Source organism: Artemia franciscana, unplaced genomic scaffold (genome assembly GCF_032884065.1).
Source record: "Artemia franciscana unplaced genomic scaffold, ASM3288406v1 PGA_scaffold_62, whole genome shotgun sequence".
Lineage (NCBI taxonomy): Eukaryota > Metazoa > Arthropoda > Branchiopoda > Anostraca > Artemiidae > Artemia > Artemia franciscana.
The window spans coordinates 331,273-354,854 of record NW_027062701.1 but is presented as its reverse complement, the minus strand read 5'-3'; the positions used below and the strand labels follow the sequence as shown (position 1 = coordinate 354,854).

The window sequence follows — 23,582 nt, the reverse complement described above, 5'->3', positions numbered from 1 at the left end:
AAAAATATCTTCTCTCTGTGCCCAGAAGGAAGATGAATTGGTAAATTACAGTTCATATAATTGACTTACCAATAAAGTGAACATACCACTCGATGCCTTTTTTATGCTCTTTACGAATATAATAATCACTTCTATCGCAAATTCAAATTTAATCTTAACAAACGAATAAAAAAATAAATTTAAACAACAACTAAGAGTTATACCCGAATCACTTCATAGTCAAGCTTTAAAATTACCCACGTCTTCAACACCAATTCTGCATTCTTTTTGAAATTTTTCAAGTTGAACTTAATGCAACTCGAAAAGTGGAGAATTCATGATTGATTAGTCTAAGTAGAAATTTAATTCATAATGAGTTAGGTAAGATGGAAGATTGGAGCTTTTCTATCTGTTAGATAAATCTGGAAAAAGGTCCAAATAAATATTAATAGACAATAATTTGGAACAATTTGGTGTTGCTGCAAGCATTAAATTCACACAAATTTCTTTTCATTTCAATTTTTCATTACAAAGTTTCAGATAGAAAGTTAAAATTTTCACCTGCCATTCATAAATCTTAGCTTTTTATCGACAGATATGACTGTGGTGCAGTTCTGGATAAGCCTTATCTACTATAAGCTGTAGGTCTACTACATTAGAAACCATCACTTGTTAATATTTGTTTCATTCTTCGGTACATTATGAAACATTTTTTTAATAATTGAAAGTATTCACTGAAAATCTTTGGGTGATTCCATGAAAAATTTCTTTTTACATATCAATTATTCATTTTAAAAGTTTCAATGATGCTGTGTTTTTTTGTTTTTTTTTTTCAAATACCAAAAATAACAGCCAAGAGGCCTTTACTCGTCAAAGGAAGCGCAATAAATTAATTAATCCATACAACATTTTTTATTATCATTAAATAGGGATCGCAAAAAGGGATTCTAAGAATCCCTTGGAGAAGAAAAAACCTCGGACGATTCCATCCAAACTGAAGCATATGAGAATAATCAGAGAGTTTATGAAAAGGGGCATAAAAGCGTCATAGATATTTCAAGAGACATTCAAGAAGAACAAGAATCCACATTGGATGCCGTTATACATTGCTTATGCAATTCACTGAGTTTATTCCATTATGCAACTAAATATTGAAATTAATATTTACAGTTCTAGTCTTTTGCATGAAATTTTGTTGAAGAGCTGCCATCTTATAAGACGAGGGAGCTGATAATATAAGGAATGACTCATTCAACAATGATTTGCTAAAGTAGGGAGACCTATCATTTTACACATACCCAGTGATATTGGCTAATGTAAGAGACGTTCAGTTCTAAAGGCTTTTTGGGCTGATTCCATTTGAATCCAAAAAAATCCTAAATTTTCTATCAAAAGGCTAAGAATCCTTTAATATTTATAAGGGGAAAATACTGAAGGCTAGGATCCCCTTTTATCTTCCATGCGTTGTTCTTGCTGTCAGGCGACAGGGACACCTTATATGCCTATATAGAGGTATAGCCTATATAGGCATCCGGATAGTTGAGTGCACGGTTGCCACCCGGTGAAAAAGAATCACTAGATTCTTGAACAATTCACTAGATTATTGACGAGAAATCACTAGAATGTTTGTTTTTTCTCAAGCGAAAACTACCCTTGAAATTTTGAGAAATGCCTTTTTGCATCTCTCTTGCTTCCTCTCTGTATTTTCCCGAATTGGTATCATTGGCTTATACCCCGATCACTGAAAATTCGTTATCAATGATCTAATGGAAATATTTGCTTTTTTTCTTTCTAAAAAGCAAAACAATTTTTTCCTAAAAATGTAAAAACAATTTTTCTTTTTACTCCAGTTGAGCTAGTATAATTACTGGGAAACTATCGACAATTTTGAAAATGTTCTTTTTATATATTTCATGGAAAAAATGTGTCCAACTCTTCACAAATTTCGATAAGCATCGGTCTTACTGCTTCATTAAAAAAAGAAGTAATTCTTGATTATGCGGAACACACCGAGGAGATAAATTTATGTTGATTCTAATGAAATTTGCCAAAATATTATGAAAATATTATACTTTAGTTTATATAATAATATAATTTGGGCTATTTGTTTGCACATTAGAGGTGTGTGTGGGTAAAGTAACCTAACCGTACCCCCATACCCATAATGTACAAATATTAAAGTCCAATGCATTCTGTAACCCGTTAATTGTCTTTGTGGCTATGAAGCTGGTTTTCATAGATCATGCATTATCCTTATCATCCCTAGCATACTTACATCCCCAGGGGCTGCATGGGTCATTTTAAATCCAAAGGTATAGTTTCGGAACCTTTCAACTATGCTAAACAAAATGGCTATCTCAAACTCTTGATCGAAAAATCTTCCGGGAAAAAAAGGAGCGTGGGGGGAGGGCTAAAAGCCACCCGATCCTTTTAGTCAAATAAAAAGGACACAATTTCCGTTTAAATGAGCCCTCTTCCAACGTTCTAGAACCGTTGGTTAAATATGATCGCCCCTGGGGAAAAGACAAATTAACACGCATCCGTGATCTTCCGGTAAATAATACAAAATTCAACACTTTTGCAGATAGGGGATTGAAACATCTACAGTAGGATTCTCTGATACGCCGAATCTAATGATTCGACTTTAATTAAAATGCTTTCACTTTTAGTTGGTGTTTTCTTCTTTAAAAAAAAAATCAGAAAAATTTTTACACTTTCTTAGCCTTTTATGAGAAAAACTAAGCTTAATGAATCTTATATATCTGGAATCTACATAATAAGCCAATGATATTTCGTTTGATATAAATCCTGTTTCTAGAGTTTTGGTTACTATTGAACCTTGTAGCTCCATTTGCACAGCTCGTTACCACAAATTGTTTGATATGTTGGCTCATAAATCCAAAAACTTAAAGAATAGGACATTATCTGCGCTTGATAGGTGTTTCAAACACAAACAAGAGAATTTGGACAATTATTGGAGTTTTGATTAAATATTAGAAGTAAAAATTAAAATCATTAAAACATTCCCATACTGGATACCCCCCCCCCCCTTACTCCCAACGCAATTCAATCGTCAAACTACAATCGATTCAATTTATTTAGTTGTGTTACAAATCCTATTATTAAAAGTAAAAGTGTTTTCTTTTTCAATGATTTATTTTTTTTTTTCAAAAATACAATATTTTGGACATTTTGCAAATAACTAGGTTCGCCTTTTATTTTTGTTGATCATGGTTGCAGTGGTAGCTGCAACCTAGAAAAGAGCGAACCACAGCCCAAAGTAACCAAAAGTTAAAAAACTCGTTTTGAAATAAAAACTGCCTAGTGAAAACAATTATCTTCTGACACTGAATTAAATAAGAAAAAAACAATTTTTTTAAATGAAAGTAAGGAGCAAAATTAAAACTTAAAACGAATAGAAATTACTCCGTATATGAAAGGGGCTTTTCTTCCGCAACCTCTCGCTCTTTACGCTAAAGTTTGACGCTTTCTCACAACTCTACTTTTTAAAACAACAAAAAAACTTTAGTGTAAAGAGCGAAAGGTTGCGGAGGAAAAGCCCCTTTCATATATGGAGTAATTTCTGTTCGTTTTAAGTTTTATTGTTGCTCCTTACTTTCATTTAAAAAAAACTTGTTTTTTTTATTTAATTTCTGGAAGTTTTTGAATTAATGTATGTTTTGATCTTGGCTCTCCGCACATAAATAATTAAAACGAAATTTGCATATTATTTTTTTTTGGCTAAATGGCTTTCTCATAGTTTTAATCGGAAGATTTTGGGAAAAAACAAGCGAGGGAGGAGGCCTAATTGCCCTCCAATTTTTTGATCACATAAAAAGGCAATTAGAACTTTTAATTTTTTACAAACGTTTTCATTAGTAAAAAATATACGTAACTTACGTAACGATCTTCTATATTCGTATGTTTTTATTGCGTATATGAAAGGGTTCACCCCTCGTCGATACCTCGCCCTGAATCACAAAGGCCGTAGTATAAATAGTTGAAATTAGTAAGAATACTTTAGGGTGAAGAGTGAGGTATTACGAGGAGGTAAACCCCTCATATGTAAACCCCGAACAAATAATTTTTGTTCGTATTAAGTTTTGATGCTGCTCCTTACTTTCACTAGAAAAACTTTTCATATTTATTTTTTCATTGTTTTTTCAAATAATGCTAGAAAACCCTGCGCCCTCTTCATTGAAATTCTCTTCCCCCATGAGAAGTTCCTGCATGGAAATATCCTCCCACGTAACCCCCCACCTCAACTCTCCCCCCTAAGCCAAAAAAGTCCCCCTGAAAACGCTTGTGCACTTCCCAGTAACCATTACTATATGTAAACACAGGTCAAAGTTTGTAACTTGCAGCCCCTCCCACGGGGACTGCAGGGGAGTAAGTCGTCCCCAAAGACACAGTAATTAGGCTATTCTACTATGGTGAATAAAATGGCGATCTCAGAATTTTGGTCCGGTGACTTTTGGGAAAAAATGAGCGTGGGAGGGGGCCTAATTGCCCTCCAATTTTTTTGGTCACTTGAAAATGGCACTAGAACTTATAATTCCCGTTAGAATGAGCCCTCTCGTGACATTCTAGGACAGCTGAGTCGATACGATCACCCCTGGGAAAAACAAAAAAAAACAAAAACAAATAAACATGCATCCGTCTTCAGGCAAAAAATGCGAAATTCCACATTTTTGTAGATAGGAGCTTGAAACTTCTACATTAAGGTTCTCTGATACACTGAAATCTGATGGTATGATTTTCGTTAAGATTGTATGACTTTTAAGGGGTGTCTCCCCCTATTTTCCAAAATGAGGCAACGTTTCTCAGGTAACTTTTGATGGGCAAGACTAATCTTGATGCAACTCATATATTTAAAACCAGCATTAAAATTTGATTCTTTTGATAGTATCAAAATTCCATTTCTAGAGTTTCAGTTACTATTGAGCCGGGTCGCTCCTTACTACAGTTCGTTACCACGATTTGTTTGATCAGGAATGGTAACTATTATTTCGGTTCGTCTTAAAAGTAAAAGTTTATTACAATAAGAAATGTATAGTGATTTTGAAAAAAGTCTGAAACCCATCGAAAATGACGTTGGACCAAAATGAAAAGTGTACCATTTGAATCAGCATGGTCGAAACCCTTGTATAGGGAAATTACAGTCCCCCTCCTTGAACAACAAGGAAAATCGCTTTTTTGCGTCGGTAGCATTGATCTGTCTCCAGTTTTCTTTCTTTTTTTTTCAGCAGGCCTAGCGGGCTACCAGAACATCATAGAGAGATGCTTAATGGCTCATTCAAGAGCTATTTCTTATATCTACGTGCTCTTTATAATTTCCGCTATCTGCAATTGCCATATGGCACTAAAATGTCACTGAAGGGATGAGGCTAGCGGCCAAACAAAAGATTGCAGACAGATTTTTTATAGCTCATATAAAAGATATTGCTCATATCTACGTTTTCCCTATAATGCACCATCTGCAAGTGCCAAATGGTACTGTTGGTACCATGACTCGGTGGAAAAGCTGGGACTAGTGGGCATCCAGAAGTTCTTAGAGAGATATTTAATGGCTCATTTGAAAGCTATTGCTCATATCTACGTGATTTTTATCAGTTCTTCCATCCGTAAGTGCCATATAGCACTAGTAACGGCACTTTTGGTGCCACTTCTTAAGTCGAAATGCTTACAAGTATAAAAGAGTACCATTGTATTAGTTATGTTCCAAAACCCTTAATTGAAGATTTACAAGAGCCCCTCCCGTATACTCCCCCTCCCAGCCCCCTTAGTAAGTCTCATTAGTCTGTTTGGAGAATTCACTATGAACTCATTGACACGGTCAGCCGACGTTTAGAAATGACTATTCCTTGACGTATCCCTTCCCCTCTTCCAATTGCAAAAGTTGAGCTTCGCCAAATATAGCTTAATGCTTTCACTCTTTATAATAGAAGCTTTTATTAACTCAATGTTTTATGATAGCCAATTACAAATGTATTTGCTGAATAAGGTCCAATAACTATGCTTTGACATAGCTCTCCATAGTCTTTGGGAAAAGGGCTGTAAGTTACACAATTTGGTCCTACAAGAATAAATAGATTGAATTCGATCATTAGTTGCCGTAGTTCAGTTATTAGCGCGTTAGACTTTGAACCGGAGTGGCAAGGGTTCAGTTCCTTAATCAGGCATTTTATTTCAATCATGGTTTCCCGCATTATATATGATTATTTTTAGCTAATTCACTATTTTTGATAATTTATTTGCGAATTGTGAAATTTTCCATACAAAATTTTTTGAAACAAATTACGCCCCGGATCTCAGCCGCTTGCCACTTAGGGGTTGAAGAAGTGTAGACATATGGTTCTGGAACCACTCAAGGTTGTATTTTCAAAAAAGGATTACTTATTATTATATTTATCTATTGATATTATTTCCGTTTTCTAGTATTTAGTAGACAGAATAAAACTATTTGTAATGGATATAGAGAAATCATCATACAGTTCGTGGTAACGAACTGTAAGTAAGGAGCGACACGGCTCGACAGCATCCGAAACTTAGAGTTTCGGTTACTATTGAGCCGAAATTATGATACAAATAGACATATCAAAAGAATTGGATTTTATGCTGAAATAGATAAGTTTCATCAAGTTTAGTCCTACCCATCAGAAGTTACGATCCTTAGAAAATTTGCCTTATTTTCGAAAAAAGGGGAAAACACCCCCCAAAAGTCATAGAATCTTATCGAAAATCACACCTTCAGATTCAGCGCATCAGATGTATCCCATTATCTACATTTACTATTAGGTTATATTGGTTATATTAGGTTATATATTATATTGGGTTATATTGGTTATTTACATTTACTTGTACATACATTTTCCGGGGGGTAGTTTCTTCGGGGCTGGAGGAGTGGGTTATGTGGGAGGATCTTTAATTTTTCATTGGGGAAGAGAATTTTCTTGAAGGGGGTGCAGCATTTCCTAGCATTATTTAAAAAAACATTCAGAAATTGAATAAATAAAAACAAGTTTTGTTCAATTGAAATTAAGGAGCAACATTAAAACATAAAACGGGCAGAAATTATTACGTATATGAGGGGGGTTCTACCCCTCTTCAATACCTCTCCTTTACGCTAAAGTATTTTTAGTAGTTTCAAACGAGCTATTTCTTCTAATTAAACGTCTTTTGGGATTCAGGAGGCATTTTTAAAGAATTGGAACAAAATCTGAACTTTAGCGTAAAAAGCGAGATATTGACGAGGGAGCAAACCCCTGATATTACGTATATGAGGGAGTTTCTTCCCATCGTCAGTACCTCACTCAAGTTGGAATTTTGTTATATAATGGCGGATATAAACAATAATTTGTTGCGTTATTTTTCGGTCATTCTTAGCATTTAACATTATCTGAAGCAGCTTCTTAACTATGATTTTTATGTGATAACAAATAAAAGGTATTGTATGTCTTCGGCTTGTGGTTGTAATTAAATTTAAAAAAATAAGTTTTTTCCAACTGAAAGTAAGAAACAATATTAAAAATTAGAACGAACAGAAATTATTACACTTAAAAGCGGGTTGTCTCCATCTCAGTATCCCACTCTTTACGCTAATGTTTGACTTCTTGTTCCAATTACTTAAGAACGACTCCTGGCACACATTTTTTTTAATTACACGTTTTAATTAATTTTACGTTTAATTAGAATAATAAGCATTTTACAAATTCACAAACACTTTAGCGTAAAGAGCGAGGTATCGAGGAGGGGGCAACACCCTCATATACGTAATAACAACCAAAAGAAAAATCTGAGAAAATTGTGGTTCAAATAGTTCATGGTAACGAACTGTAAGTAAGGAGCAACCCGGCTCAATAGTAACCGAAACTTAAAAAAGTTTTTTTAAACAGATTTTGATACCAATAGATATATTGAAAGAATCAGCTTTTTTGCTCATTTCAAATATATAAATTTAATTTAATCTTAATCATCAAAGGTTACGAGCCTGAGAAAATTTTCCAGATTTTCGAAAAAAGAGGAAAAACTCTCTAAAAGTCAAGTGATCTTACTCGCACCATCAAATTCAGCGTATCAGAGAATCCTACTGTGTAAGTTTCAGGCTCCTATCTACAAAAAATGGAATTTTGTATCTTTTTTGCCAGAAGAAAGATCACTGATGCGTGTTTATTTGTTTTTTTTTTCCAGGAGTGATCGTATCCACCCAAAGGTCCTAAAATGTCAGAAGAGGGCTCATTAGAACGGAAATTAAAAGTTATAGCGCCCCTTTTAAGTGACTAAAAAATTGGAGGGCAACTAGCCCCCCTCCCCCTCCATTCTTTTCCTAAAATCGTCCGATCAAAATTTTGAGATAGCCATTTTGTTCAACATAGTTGAAAGGCTCAATAACTATGCCCTTGGATATAACATGACAACCCCTCCTACATCCCCAGGGGAAAGGTCTTTAAGTTATAATATTTGCCCATTGTTTACGATCGTATTTGTTATTGGGATGCATGCATACATTTTTGGGTGGGGGGACAAATTTTATGCTGGGGGTTTTTCCACGGAGACGGAAGTTTCCAGGTAGTTAACTTGCCAGGAGAAATTATCCACTGCGGGAATTTGCCAGAATCCTTATCCAAAATTATTTTTTATGTCTTGCTTTTTCTTTTCCCTCTCAATTTTACGCGTGGAATCGTTAAGAGTAATTGTCTGGGGTAAATTTTCACCGTGGTTGAATTGTCTAGAGGACATATCCATGGTGAGGGGGTTTCTCCGTGGAGGTAGGGTCCTCCTCAACACCTCGCTTTTTACGCTAAAGTTTGTCACAATCCTTTAAGAGTGACTCCTGAAATACAAGGGCCGTTTAATTAGAACAATAAGATGCTTTTTTAAAAGTACTAAAAGAACCTCGAATATTCCTGCTATTCGGCGACTTTGCGGTAATTAAAAAAAACATTTATCTTTGTGCTTATGTTTTTAAGATAATTTTGATTGTATACTGGAAGTTACTTATATTAAAGCTGGTGTAAGACTATGAAAAGATTTATAGATCAGTTTGTTGTTGTCTGGCTAGGTACTCACTTTTAACTAATAAATCAATATCCTTGTTTTTTATGCCTGATTTCTGTGTTTCCAGTAAAGCGCTAGTTTTCTATAGTCCTATACACATGGGGAAATATGATTGTTTGGTTTATTTGTACTAGCTTTATTCGTATATGTTAGATAGACTGTGAAGCAATAATTTTTGTTCGTTTTTAAGTTTCAACTTTGCTCTCTACTTCCCTCAAAAAACTTTTTTTTTTAAATTAATAACGCTCTAGGGGTCTACATCTGATAAGGACACATGGTAGGAAATCGAAACTATATTTGCATAGATGCTAATCTGTAAAATATTAGGAACTGTATTGAATCACTATTTATTATTATTATTATTAATTAGCTTCTTGTATGATTTATTCGATTGAATCATGAATCTACGCGCTGTATCGTGAAAAATCACTAGATTTAGGAAAAGATCACTAGTTTTAGAACAAAAGTCACTATAAATCATTAGCTCGAAGAAAATCACTTGACAACTTAAAAGATCACCAGAAATAGTGATAAATCATAAGGGGTGGCCACCCGGGCTGGATAAACATTTATCTGACTTAATATGGTTTTTGGCTGTCCCAATGTGAGGGATTAAATTCCAAGAAATTAAAAGATCTCTTCAATGTGCCTTGTATCTGTTCTTTGTAGCTGGTGCTTGCTGGGACAAGTATATTACAGTGGCATCGATTCATGAAAATTTGCAGGGGGAATGCAAAATTTGTTTTTCAATATATAGGGGGGACATATTTGTTGTATGTTTCAATGTCTCAATGAAAACACCGGAAAAAGACATCTTTCAATGAAAATACCCCAAAAAGTGGGCAAAAAGTCTAGAGGGACACATGACCCATATCCCTCTCCCACTTCGCGTTCCTGGCATCTTAACTTATCACCACTGTTATCCTTATCAACGTACAAAATAATCTTTTGACCTTGATTGACAGTTTATCCTACTTCAAACCAGTATTTTCATAGCTTTTAAATCTCATTCATAAACAAAATAGGGGATGTCAGTAACATCTGGAGTTCAAACAAGACAAACACTTTTCCTTCTTTAATGTCATCATACAGCTGTTTAAAAGAGACAAGCTTTACTGACGCTTGAAATGGTCAGTTAATTTTCAGAGTTAATCACAATTTGTAATTTTTTATGGCACTTGGTATTAACCAAGTGACATATAGCGATCGTAAATTCTGTCGGTCTGTCCGTCTGTCGGTCTGTCCTGGTTTTGCTACTTTAGGCACTTCCAGGTAAGCTAGGACGATGAAATTTGGCAGGCGTATCAGAGACGGACCATATTAAATTAGAAATAGTCATATTCCCGATTTGACCATCTGGGGGGGGGGCGGTTAATTTGGAAAAAATAGAAAAATGAAGTATTTTTAACTTACGAACGAGTGATGAAATTTGATGTTTTGAAGGATATCGTGTCTCAGAACTTTCATTTTAAATCCCGACCAGATCCAGTGATATTGGGGGGAGTTGGAGGGGGAAACCCAAAATCTTGGAAAACGCTTAGAGTGGAGGGATCGGGATGAAACTTGGTGGGAAAAATAAGTAGAAGTCCTAGACATGTGACGGACATAACCGGAACGGATCTGCTCTGTTTGGGGGAGTTGGGGGGGGGGGCGTTGATTCTGAAAAATAGAAAAAATGAGGTATTTTTCACTTACGAAGGAGTGATCGGATCTCAGTGAAATTTGAAGTTTGGAAGGATATCGTGTCTCAAAGCTCTTATTTTAAATCCCAACCGGATCTGGTGACATTGGGGGAGTTGGGGGAACCTAAAATCTTGGAAAAAACTTAGATCGGAGGGATCGGAATGAAACTTGGTGGGGAAAATAAGCACAAGTCCTAGATACGTGATTGACATAACCAGAACGAATTAGCTCTCGTTGGGATATTTGGGGGGAGGCTTAATCCTGAGAAACTAGAAAAAATGAGACATTTTCAACTGACGAACGGGTGATTGGATGTCAATGAAATTTGATATTTAGAAGGATATCGTGTCTCCGAGGTCTTGCTTTGAATCACGACCGGATCTGATGACATTTGGGGGAGTTTGGGGGACCTTAAATCTTGGAAAACGCTTCGAGTGGAGGGATCGGGATGAAACTTGGTGGGAAAAATAAGAAAAAGTCATAGATACGTGATTGACATAATCGGAACGAGTCCACTCTATTTGGGGGAGTTGGGGGGGGGGTTAATTCTGAAAATTAGAAAAAATAACGTATTTTTGAGTTACGAATTTGTGATTGAACCTTAATGAAACTTCATATTTTGAAGGACCTCGTAACTCAGATCTCCTATTTTAAATCCCGACCAGATCCAGCGTCATTGGGGGGGAGGGGAGGGGGCAGTTGGGGGGGGGGCGGAAATCTTGGAAAATACTTAAAGCGGAGAGATCAGGATGAAACTGGGTGCGAAGAATAAAAACAAGTCCAAGATACGTGACTGATATAACCGAACTTAAGAGTCGGTGATCGGATCTTAATGAATTTTGATATTTAGAAGGACATCGTGACTCAGAGCTCTTATTTTAAATTCTGACCGGCATTAAGCCTCTGATTTTCCTTTTAAATCAATCTATTGATTCTTTGAATTTTTCTAGAGCTCATACCATATGAGCTCTTGGCTCTTCCGGCCTCGTCACAAGTGCCATATGAGCTCTTAGCTCTTGTTATTAGGAGGAAAATTAGCCAATGGTATCTTGTTCGTCCTCGACAAGAACTTCAGGGGTCTCGACCGCGAAAATAAATAGCTTTTAAGATTTTTATCATATTTTCCTGAAACCCCATGTTTATTCGCTTGTTTTGCTACTTTTCTATTGGCAAATTCCTAGCCTCACTCATAATAGTTTTTACGCATGCAAGGTTGACAAGTATTTTGGTAGAAGTATGTAAAAAAAAGAATTAATATACAGAAAACGACTGACTAGTAATTTTTATTTCGAGCGTTGTGACTACTACTAGACTGAGACATAACATTTGCTAAAATAAATTCGTAGTGACATTAAGAATATTATGAAATTCAGCAAGGGCACCCCGGATAGAATCCAAACTCCTTGCTCCTTCCCCCTTTTTTTCTCAGTGAGGAAGGGGCCGACGTTTACAAACAATGATACACACAGCTGTTATGGGTTTTTTGAGAAGAAGTAACCTACATGATTCTAATAGAATGAAAAATCTAGCCTAAAAACTTCACAAGATACCTGAATAATAGGTTTTGGTCCTAAAGCAAACTTACCTATTCTACTACTACTAGGTAAACGACTACTGCTACTAACTCATTTTAGCACAAAGCCACCTGAGACCAACGCAGCTCCGCTCACTCCTCCGTCTCAATCTATTCAAAGTCTCCCTCTTTACACCTCCCAAGAAGTTCCCATTCCCCTTAAATCTCTCCTTACGTCATCCTCCCACCCCATTCGGGGATGGCATGCTTTTCATTTGGCCCTAGATGTTTGGCCGACAAGGACAATCTTTTGTAATCTGTCATCCTTCACCTGCAAGTTCATAAATTCTTATTATTTTTTTTTCTCTCTCTCTCTCTCTGACTTCTTTATTTACTGCTGATTAGCATCATTTACCGCGAGCATTCTATGAAAAAGATAGCTTTCGCTTTCGACACTTGTTTCTTTTGTTATTATCAATTATTCGCCAGGGATTGCGCATTTAGGGACACACTTGGGACTTCAGAATTGAAGCTCCAGGATTTTAAAAGCTTAACAATTGACATCCCAGGTATTGAACTTCAAGTATCTAACTTTCGCGCACTTTTTTGTATGAGGAGCAAAATATTACAAGATAAGATTTACATGAGTATGACAAGCCCAGCAAATGGCCCGTTCACAATGTCATATTACTAATACCGAGACATAGATAGTGCTATTTTGAGCCAATCTAAATATTCCATAGAATTTTTCAGCCAATAAGAAAATCCTATGAAACGTCTGATTGGTTCAAATTAGTGCAAAATGAATCCGGCTTTTAGTAAAATCCCATTGCAAACAGGTCTAAGCCAAATGAAGTCGAAGTGGATTTCACTCACAATTATTCAGAAGGGAATTTAAACATTTTCTTAAACCTAGGTTCCTTTTGGTAGCACAGGGAATTGGCTCCTTGTGGCAGCTCTACTTGACAATACGAAGCCGAGGGATCCATCCTGCTGAAGTAAAGTCGGGCGACAAGGTCACTACTTGTTCCTGTAAAACTGATCCAGCAACTGAAACGTCGATTTGACGCCCTATGCGCTGGTAGTGACTCTGGGGGATCGTTTAGTTTTATTATTCCAAGGCAAACTGCTACAATGACAAATTCAGGGCATTGACTCGAACTTATTTCAAGAATGCATAGAAAACTGGATTTTATTTCATATTCACACTGAGTAATATAGAGTTCTTGGCATATGGTATAGACGATTGATTGATATTTTGTCTTTAAATCGATACTTACTCATAATATTCTTTGGCTGGGCTGTTCAGGTTGAGACTTCCATTCATAGCGTCTATTGCAGAACAATTGCCGGTATTCCAAGAATTGTTACACGAAGTCCAAGGAAGATTGTTTGTAAACGAAGCAAATAGGAAATAAACTGCCCATCCAATTATTGTGTTATAATACATTCCCATGTAAAAGTCGATTATACAAATGGCGTATCCAATGCCTGTAAAAAGAAACTGTAGTTTTCTTCGTAACATGAAAATGAAAAGGAATAATGGGACAGAAACTATAAGTTTTTCTTGCTGTTTTATTTTTGCCAAATTAGAACCATGAAATTTATAAGCAGCGGTAATGCTGATCATGGATGCAGCGATAGTTAAGAGCGAACCACACCCCACGGTAACCAAATGTGATGAGAAATTACCATTTTTATTTGATTCAGGAATCAGAACTATTATTTCGATTAATTGCAGTAGTGAATTGTTATTTTGAAAACAAATTTATGGGAATTTCGAAAAAGAGCTCGAAAACCGTCGAAAATGACATCATATCGAAGTGAAATTATATCATTTGAATTTTCATTATTGTAGGTCTATTACAGGTAAACTATAGTGCCCTCTTCCCACCTTGAACAGCAAGAAAATCCCTTTTTTTGCATGGGTAGCACTGATGTGTCTTCTTTTTTCTTGTTTCTTGTTTCTTTTTTCCGTCATCACTAACGGGGCACCAGAACATCATAGTGAGCTGTTTGATGACTGATTTGAAAGCTATTGTTGTGTCTACGTAGTTTTAAAATCTTACTTGATAATGCTGCAAAAAAGTGTCGCATGGCACCCAAAAACGGCAAATTTGTTGCCATTTCAGGAATGGAAAGGGTGGGAAGAATGAAAAGGGTGCCATCATAATCTCCAAGAATGAAAACCCTATGCCTGAGGCTTATAGCACCCCCTCTTGTATATTCTCCCCCATCCCACGTAATACTTCTTATAAATCATCTGCTGACTAATAGAACTACCGGGCTACTGCAACATCATAGTGGTACAGAATCATAGCTACTAGGGGGCTTAAGTATCTCTCAAGTGCTTTTTACAAGTTCATCTTGATAACAACGTCAGAAAGTGCTTTAAGTCACAAGAAATGGCGCTTTTTGGTGTCTTATCTACAGTAGAAAGGCTAGAAAGCATGAAAAGGATACCTTCTCATCACCATTGTCTAAAATCCTAAATCTGACCTCTAAAATCCTTACTCTTGTATAATCTCCCTCCCACTCCCAAGAAAGCCTCATAAATCGTGGGCTGACTATCGGAAGTAGCTGTCTACTGCAACATCGTAGCGAGGTTTTTAATGGCTCATTTAAAGCTTTTGATAATCTCTACGCGCTCTTTGTACATTCATCACGACAAATCCACATAAAGTGCCATGTGCCACCTAAAATTTCATTTTTTGCTGGAATATCTGGAGTAGAAATGCTGGGGAGCATGAAAAGGATGCCATAGAAATCTACATGGTCGAAAACTAATAAGCAGAAACGAACAAAATTAATGCTTCGTATTTTCAATATAACATATACCTGCGATTTTGGTTCAAATAAACTAATTCGTAAATTTCCCTGAATTTTTGGAATTTGGATGAAATTCACTTATTTTATGGCCACTGAAAGACCATTGAGAGTCCAGTAAATTAGTCTTTTGTTCTCTGCAGGTTACTTTAGGAATTTTCTGCTCCTAGTCGTGTTCTGTTGCATCTGTTTTGTGTTTTCAGTAAAGCACTAGTTTTTTTATAACTGCGCAAAGTTGGGGAGTGAGTCAGTTTATTTAAACTAAGTTTGCAGCAGATTGTTGCCTTAAAACTGAAAAGTAACAATTTTTGTTCGCTTTATGTTTCATCTTCGTTCTTTACTTCCATCAGAAAAACTTTTTTTTTAATTAATCATTTAACAAATGGTTGGCGATCTATTTTGTTACTTGATAAGGTATCCATACATTTTCATTTCCATCTAAACAAACCCCTCCCGAAATTTAAAGACCGTTGATTCGATGCAAACATCTCTGAGGGTAAAAATGGAAAAAAGGAGACATCAGTGCCAAAAAGGCAAAAATAGGATTTTATTTGTTGTTCTAGAGATCTTTGTGTCTCAAATTCTGTGTTTTTGACAATGGTGTAATTCTCTGGAAGTCATTTCTGAGGGGTTTCGGGCTCTTATGCAGACCTAAAAAATACTAAGCCATATTTACAAACTTATGTTCACTAGGAAATTACTCTTTTCGAAACAAGCTTCTATTACCAAACACTTTCTTTATAAACTTCTTTTGCAAAATATTGGCTACTTTGGGCCGTTTTTCGCTATTTATATGGCAGTGAACTTACTTTTGGATGTCGTGATGTTAACATGACTTCAAATTTAAATTTTTGGTGCTACCATGAGTCATCATCATGCTTTTATAACAAACTGACAAGGTAATCTTCTGGCCTCAAAATAAGTTAATCAGTTTCTAGATGGATTCGTGCTTCAAGGTTAATTGGTGTTGCTTAGGCTTTCTTCTAAGGCAAATTTGATGAGCCATACTATATTACCTATAGTTTAAGTGACGGGAATGATATTTGATATGGCCTAAAAGGACTGTTATTAAAGAGAGGTAAATTGATAAAAGAATTATTTCGTATAGGCCTATAAACATTTAGTAAAGCACATAAGCCGCAAGGACGAAGGTTCCAAACCAAAAGTACAGACTTTACCCGTTTTTATGAGCATTTAATACTTCAGACAACTGATAGTGTTCTATTAGGTTGAATTCCGATGTGAATCGGGAATCCGGTTGTAAGTTCTGATACAGCAATTCTGATAGCCATGTTTGGAAAAGAATATATTACTTGAATGTAAACAACAAGTAGAGCAATAGGGAAATTTTTTATATATGACAGTGGAAAACAACTTTAAATGAATGTTTCGACCCTATATCCAAGGGCCGTCCTCAGCAAAACCAATGAAGAAAAAACAAATATAAAAGAACTTACTTTTTTTCAAAACAGTTCTATCATCATTACTTCAAGGAAGTTAAACCAGGACTTCCAGGAGCCTTGGTTGAACTTCTTTGAAGTAAAGGCTGTTTTGAAAATATTTTTGTGTTAAAGATTGCATTTTAATGTGAATTCTTTTATATTCTTTTCTTCTTCATTTTTTTTTGCTGAGGACGGCCCTTGGATATAGGGTCAAAATATTCATTTAAAGTTGCATTCCACTGTCATATATATAAAAAAAACTCCTTGTTGTTCTACCTTTTGTTTATGATGGAAAGACAGTGTAGTCTTCGTCGCTAGTTACTTGAATGAATTTTTCCTTTTTCTTCCTGTGCATGTTTTACAAAATAATGTCGTTCAGCTTTTGGATGGTTTGCAGCCAAGGCTGTATCCAGGGGGGAGGTTACGGGGTTGGACCCTCCTCAAAATTTTTTGTCCGAGACGTAAAGCCGTAAAAAATGCATGTAATTTTTTTATGTGTTTCCTAAGGTTTTTTTACCCCCCCCTCCTTCTCGAAAAAACCCTCCGAATAAAAATCCTGGGTCTCCCATTGTTACAGTCCCAGAATTCGGTACTATACACATGATCGTCTAAGGGTACTGCCTGTTTCCATACTACGGGTGTTCCGAAAGAACATTAATAATAAAAATGAAAAGGCAAACAAATTGAAACCGTTGATATTCTGTCATATTCTATTGATAAAGTTAAAGTATTTACACATATGTGATCTTTATTTGTTGCAATAATTCTGTGTGTATATCTATTTTGCTTCTTTAAAAAGTATTAACATTGGTATCACGAAACTCATTACCTTAATCTCATTTTGGCTTTTGTTTTGGTTTTTATGGCACTTGGTAAATACCAAGTGCCGTATAGCGATCGCAAATTCTGTTGGTAGGTCGGTCCCGGTTTTGCTAGTTTAGGCACTTCCAGATAAGCTAGGACGATGAAATTTGGCAGGCGTATCAAGGACCAGACCAGATTAAAGTAGAAATAGTCATTTCCCGATTCGACCATCTGGGGGGGAGTGGGGGGACGGTTAATTAGGGAAAATTAGAAAAAGTGAGGTACTTTTAACTTACGAACGGGTAATCAGATCCTAATGAAATTTGATATTAAGAAGGATATCGTGTCTCAGAGCTCTTATTTTAAATTCCGACCAGATCCGGTGACGTTTGGGGGAGTTGGAAGGGGGAAACCGGAAATCCTGGAAAACGCCTAGAGTGGAAGGATCGAGATGAAACTTGGTGGGAAAAATTAACACAAGTCCTAGATACGTAATTGACATAACCGGAACGGATTCGCTCTCTTTGGAGGAGTTGGGGGGAGGGTTACTTCTGAAAAATTACAAAAATCAGGTATTTTTTTAATTTACGAAGGAGTGATCCCATCTTACTGAAATTTTATATTTAAAAGGACCTCGTAACTCAGATCTCTTATTTTAAATCATGACCGGGTCCAGTGTCATTGGGGGGAGTTGGAGGAACTGTAAATCTGGGAAAACGCTTAGAGTGGAGAGATTAGGATGAAACTTGGCAGGAAGAATTGGGAAACATTGGGGGGAGTTGGAGGGGGGAACTTAAAATCTTGGAAAATGCTTAGAGTGGAGGGATCGGGAAGAAACTTGGTGGGAAAAATAAACACAAGTCCTAGATACGTGAATGACATAACCCGAACGGAATCGCTCTCTTTGGAGGAGTTGGGGGGGGGGGGTAATTCTGACAAATTAGAAAAAATGAGATATTTTAACTTACGAAGGAGTGATCGGATCTTAACGAAATGTCATATTTAGAAGGACCTTCTAGCTCAGATCTCTTATTTCAATTCCCGACCGGACCCAGTGTCATTGCGGGAGTGGGAGAGGGCCGGAAATCTTGGAAAACGCTTAAAGCGGGGATCAGGATGAAACTTGGTTGGAAGGATAAGCAGAAGTTCTAGATACGTGATTGACATAACCAGACTGATTCCACCCTCTTTGGGGGAGTTGGAGGGGGTGTTAATTAGGAAAAATTAGAAAAATTGAGGTATTTTTAACTTACGAATGGGTGATCGGATCTTAATGAAATTTGATATTTAGAAGGACATCGTGTCTCAGAGCTCTTGTTTTAAATCCCGACCGGATCCGATGACATTGGAGGGGAGTTGGAGGGAGGAGCCTAAAATCGTGGAAAGCACTTAGAGTGGAGGGATCAGGATGAAACTTGGTGGGAACAATAATCACAATTCCTAGATACGTGATTGACATACTTGAAACGGATTCGCTCTCTTCTGGGGAGTTTGGGGGAGGGTTAATTCTGAAAACTTAGAAAAAATGAGGTATTTTTAATTTACGACGGAGTGATTAGATCTTAATTAAATTTCATATTTAGAAGGACCTCGTAACTCAGATCTGTCATTTGAAATACCGACCGGATCCAGTGTCATTTGGGGGATTTGGGGGGGCCGGAAATCTTGGATAAAGCTTAGAGTGGAGAGATCAGGATGAAACTTGGTGGGAAGAATACGCACAAGTCCTTGATACGTGATTTACATAACCGGACTGGATCCGCTCTCTTTGGGGGAGTTGGAGGGAATGTTAATTCGGAAAAATTAGTAAAATTGAGGTATTTTTAACTTAGGAACGGGTGACCGTTCTTGAGGCATTTTTAAATTTGATATTTAGAAGGAACTTATGTCTCAGAGCTCTCATTTCAAATCCCGACTAGATCTGATGACATTAGGGGGAGTCGGAGGGGGAGACCAGAAATCTTGAAATACACTTAGAGTGGAGAGATTGGGATGAAGCTTGGTAGGAAGAATAAGCAAATGTCTTAGATACGTCATTGAAGTAACCGGACTGGATCCACTCTCTCTGGAGGAGTTAGGGGGGTCCAGTGCTTTGGCGAGTTTGGTGCTTCTGGACGTGCTGGGACGACAAAAATTGGTAGACATGTCAGGGACCTGCACAAACTGACTTGATAAAGTCGTTTCCCCGATTCGACCATCTGGGGGGGATGGAGGGAGAGGAAAAAGGAAAAAATGAGGAATTTTTAACTTACGAGTGGATGATCGGATCTTAATTAATTTTGAAATTTAGAAGGACCTCGTGTCTCAGAGCTCTTATTTTAAATCCCGACCGGCATTAAGCCTCTGATTTTCCTTTTAAATTAATCTATTGATTCTTAGAATTTTACTAGAGCTCATGCCATATGAGCTATTGGCTCTTGGCTCTTCCAACCTCGTCATGAGTGCCATATGAGCTCTTAGCTCATGTCTACTCTGTATACGTTATCTTCACACGTTGCCTTCTCATCACGAGCTGCTACGTTTAATGTTTCATTACTTTTACGCAGTTTAAAATGATTTGGACTCATGCTTCCTTCCTTTTTATGGCACTTGGTATTAACCCAGTGACAAATAGCGATCGCAAATTCTGTCGGTCTGTCGGTCTGTCCCGGTTTTGCTACTTTAGACACTTCCCTAGGTAAGCTAGGACGATGAGATTTGGCAGGCGTTTCAGGGGCCGGACCAGGTTAAATTAGAAATAGTCGTTTTCCCGATTTGACCATCTGGGGGGGGGGAGTACTGGGCCGGTTAATTCGGAAAAAAAGAAAAAATGAAGTATTTTTAACTTACGAACGGGTGATGGGATCTTAATGAAATTTAATGTTTAGAAGGATACCGTGTCTCAGAGCTCTTATTTTAAATCCCGACCAGATATGATGACATTGGGGGGAGTTGGAGGGGGGAAACCTAAAATATTGGAAAACACTTAGAGTGGAGGGATCGGGATGAAACTTGATGGGAAAATAAGCACAAGTCCCAGATACATGATTGACATAATCGGAACGGATCCGCTCTCTTTGGGGTAGTTGGGGCGGGGGGGGGGGGGTAATTCTGAAAAATTAGAAAAAATGAGGATTTTTAACATACGAACGGGTGATCGGATCTCAATGAAATTTGATGTTTAGAAGGATATCGTGTCTTAGAGCTCTTATTTTAAATCCCGACCGGATCTGGTGACATGAGGGGGGGGGGGTTGGGAGGGGGAAACCTAAAACTTGAAAAACACTTAGAGTGGAGGGATCGGGATGAAACTTGGTGGGAAAAATAGACACAAGTGCTAGATACATGATTGACATAAACGGAATGGATCCGCTCTCTTTGGGATAGTTGGGGAGGGGGTGTTATTTCTGAAAAATTAGAAAAAATGAGGTATTTTTAACTTACGAACAGGTGATCAGATCTCAATGAAATTTGATATTTAGAAGGATATCGTGGCTCAGAGCTCTTATTTTAAACCCAACCAGATCTGGTGACATTGGGGGGAGTTGGGAGGGGGAAACCTAAAACTTGAAAAACACTTAGAGTGGAGGGATCGGGATGAAACTTGGTGGAAAAAATAATCACGAGCCCTAGATACATGATTGACATAACCGGAACGGATCCACTCTCTTTGGGGTAGTTGGGGGAGGGGTTAATTTCTGAAAAATTAGAAAAAATGAGGTATTTTTAACTTACGAACGGGTTATCGGATCTCAATGGAATTTGATATTTAGAAGGATATCGTGTCTCAAAGCTCTTATTTTAAATCCTGACTGGATCTGGTGACGTTGGGGGAAGTTTGGGGTGGGGGAACCTAAAATCGTGGAAAACGCTTAGATTGGAGGGATCGGGATGAAACTTGGTGGGAAAAATAAGCAGAAGTCTTACATACGTGATTTACATAATTAGAACGGATCCGATCTATTGGTGGGGGGGGGGGGTTAATTCTGAAAAATGAGAAAAAATGACGTATTTTTAACTTATGAAGGAGTGATCGGATCTTCATGAAACTTCATATTTAGAAGGACCTCGTAACTCAGATCTCAAATTTCAACCGGATCAAGCATAATTGGGGGGCCAGTTGGGGGGGGGGGCGAAAATCTTAGAAAATACTTAAAGCGGTGAGATCAGGATGAAACTGGATGGGAAGAATAAAAACCCGTCTAAGATACGTGACTGACATAACCGGACCGGATCTGCTCTCTTTGGTGGAATTGGAGGGGGGGGGGGTAATTTTGAAAATTGAGGTATTTGTAACTTACGAAAGGATGACCAGATCTTAATGAAACTTGATATTTAGAAGGATCTTGTGCTTTAAAGTTCTTATTTTAAATTCCGACCAGATCCTGTGACGTTGGGGGGAGTTGGAAGGGGAAACCGGAATTCTTGAAAAACGTGAAAATTGGGGTATTTTTATCTTACGAATAGATGATCGGATCTTAATGAAATTTGATTTTTAAAAAGAGTTCATGTCTCAGAGCTTTTATTTCAAATCCCGACCAGATCGTTTAACACTGGGGGGAGTTGGAGGGGGAAATCTTGGAAAAACACTTGGAGTGTAGGAATCGGGATGAAGCTTGGTGGATAGAATAAACAAATGTCCTTGATACGTGATTGACAGAATCGTACTGGATTCGCTCTATTTGGGGGAGTTGGGGGGAGGGGTTCAATGATTTGGCGAGTTTTGTGCTTCTGGACGTACTAGGACGATGAAAATTGATAGGCGTGTCAGGGAGCTGCACAATTTGACTTGATGAAGTCGTTTTCCCAGATTCGACCATCTGGGGGGCTAAAGGGAGAGGAAAAATTAGAAAAAATTAGGTATTTATAACTTACGAGTGGGTGATCGGATCTTAATGAATTTTGATATTTAGAAGGACATCGTGACTCAGAGCTCTTATTTTAAATCCTGACCGGCATTAAGCCTCTTATTTTCCTTTTTAAATCAATCTATTGATTCATAGAATTTTGTTAGAGCTCATTCCATGTGATCTCTTGGCTCTTAGCTCTTCTCGCCTCGTCACAAGTGCCATATGAGCTCTTAGCTCTTGTTTTTTACTATTTAGCTAAGAACTGTTATAATTCGAACTTAGTTGTAAAATATGCTGTAATTATTAAATCTGAACGTTTTTGGCTCAAAACCATTAAACCTATCCAGCTTTTCAGTTTCTCTTCAGTTCTAAGCTCTTGTGTGGTTTTTATTTGCTGTTCACTTTTGGCTTCATATTCAAAAGAAGCCTCACTGTGAAAACAGGCTATTTTTTTCTACCAAATTCTTATGGACGTAAACTATCTTTCAAACAATCCTAGGTTACAGACACTTATTTGTGTTCTTTTAATTATCACCGACATACAAGATCAATCACTGTTTAATTAAGAGGCACGAAAATATACATGTTGGAAAAGATACCTTTCAAAGCAGGAGAAATTTTCTTCCACACTGTCAGGCATCCACTTCGATGAAATTGTCCTAATGCTAATTCCATGTAAAATAATGGAAGGCCCCCAAATATAAGCATTACCATGTAGGGAATTAAAAACGCACCTGCAAATTGAAAATTTAATTGAATGTTGGGAAAAAGAAATTTTGTCTTCAAACCTTTTCTAAAAAAACCTTTTTTTTTGGAAAAATAAAACTTTTAAAGAAAAGATAAACTATATATTTTATACAATATCCCAGCTTCCCCTCTAGGCTTAAAAACTGTATGTCACTACGCCTTTTTCAGGAAGCCATCTACTTCATCCATCTATTTTGTACTTTTTTGTAATGACTCTATAGCCTAGGAGATCCCTATATAGATCCCTATGGTCCAGTAGATCCCATCTGGTGAATTTGAAACATTTTGACAAAAAAAAAAAAACATTTTCTGGCCCTGTTCCTGAAAAAAATTTGCGATATCCACCCACATGAAAAGATTTGACATTTTGCACGCCAGCTTTTTTTTATCATTTATTTGAGTATCGTTAATAGTAAAGGAAAGAAAATAAGATTTAAAAGAGATAAATATAAGAGACAAATATAGATATAGAAGTAAAAAAAAAATGTCCTTTTTTTCCGATCGGAAACATTAAACGGAGCGATTTTTTTTGGTGGAAAAATGCAAAAAAAAAAACAATAGTTTATGGGAGCTTTCATGATCCAAGTAGATGAAAAAAAAATTTAATAATTCACTTTACTGATTTCTGTTGTGTTTTCCAAGTGATTAAAAATCAGTTAACTCCAAGTAATTTTTAAGTCACGACGCAAAAAAATTGACACA

At 36.9% G+C, this 23,582-nt stretch overlaps 1 protein-coding gene across 1 annotated transcript in view; it reads right to left on the bottom strand.

The window, feature by feature from the left end:
• LOC136042082 (sodium-dependent serotonin transporter-like) overlaps positions 1-23,582 on the bottom strand; it is a 79,948-nt gene that overhangs the window by 42,592 nt on the left and 13,774 nt on the right. The window contains exons 4-5 of the mRNA XM_065726976.1: positions 22,733-22,867; positions 13,513-13,723 (exon numbers count right to left, since the gene is read on the bottom strand). Of these exons, the coding sequence (XP_065583048.1) occupies positions 13,513-13,723; positions 22,733-22,867 (346 nt within the window). The remainder of the gene's footprint in view (positions 1-13,512; positions 13,724-22,732; positions 22,868-23,582) is intronic.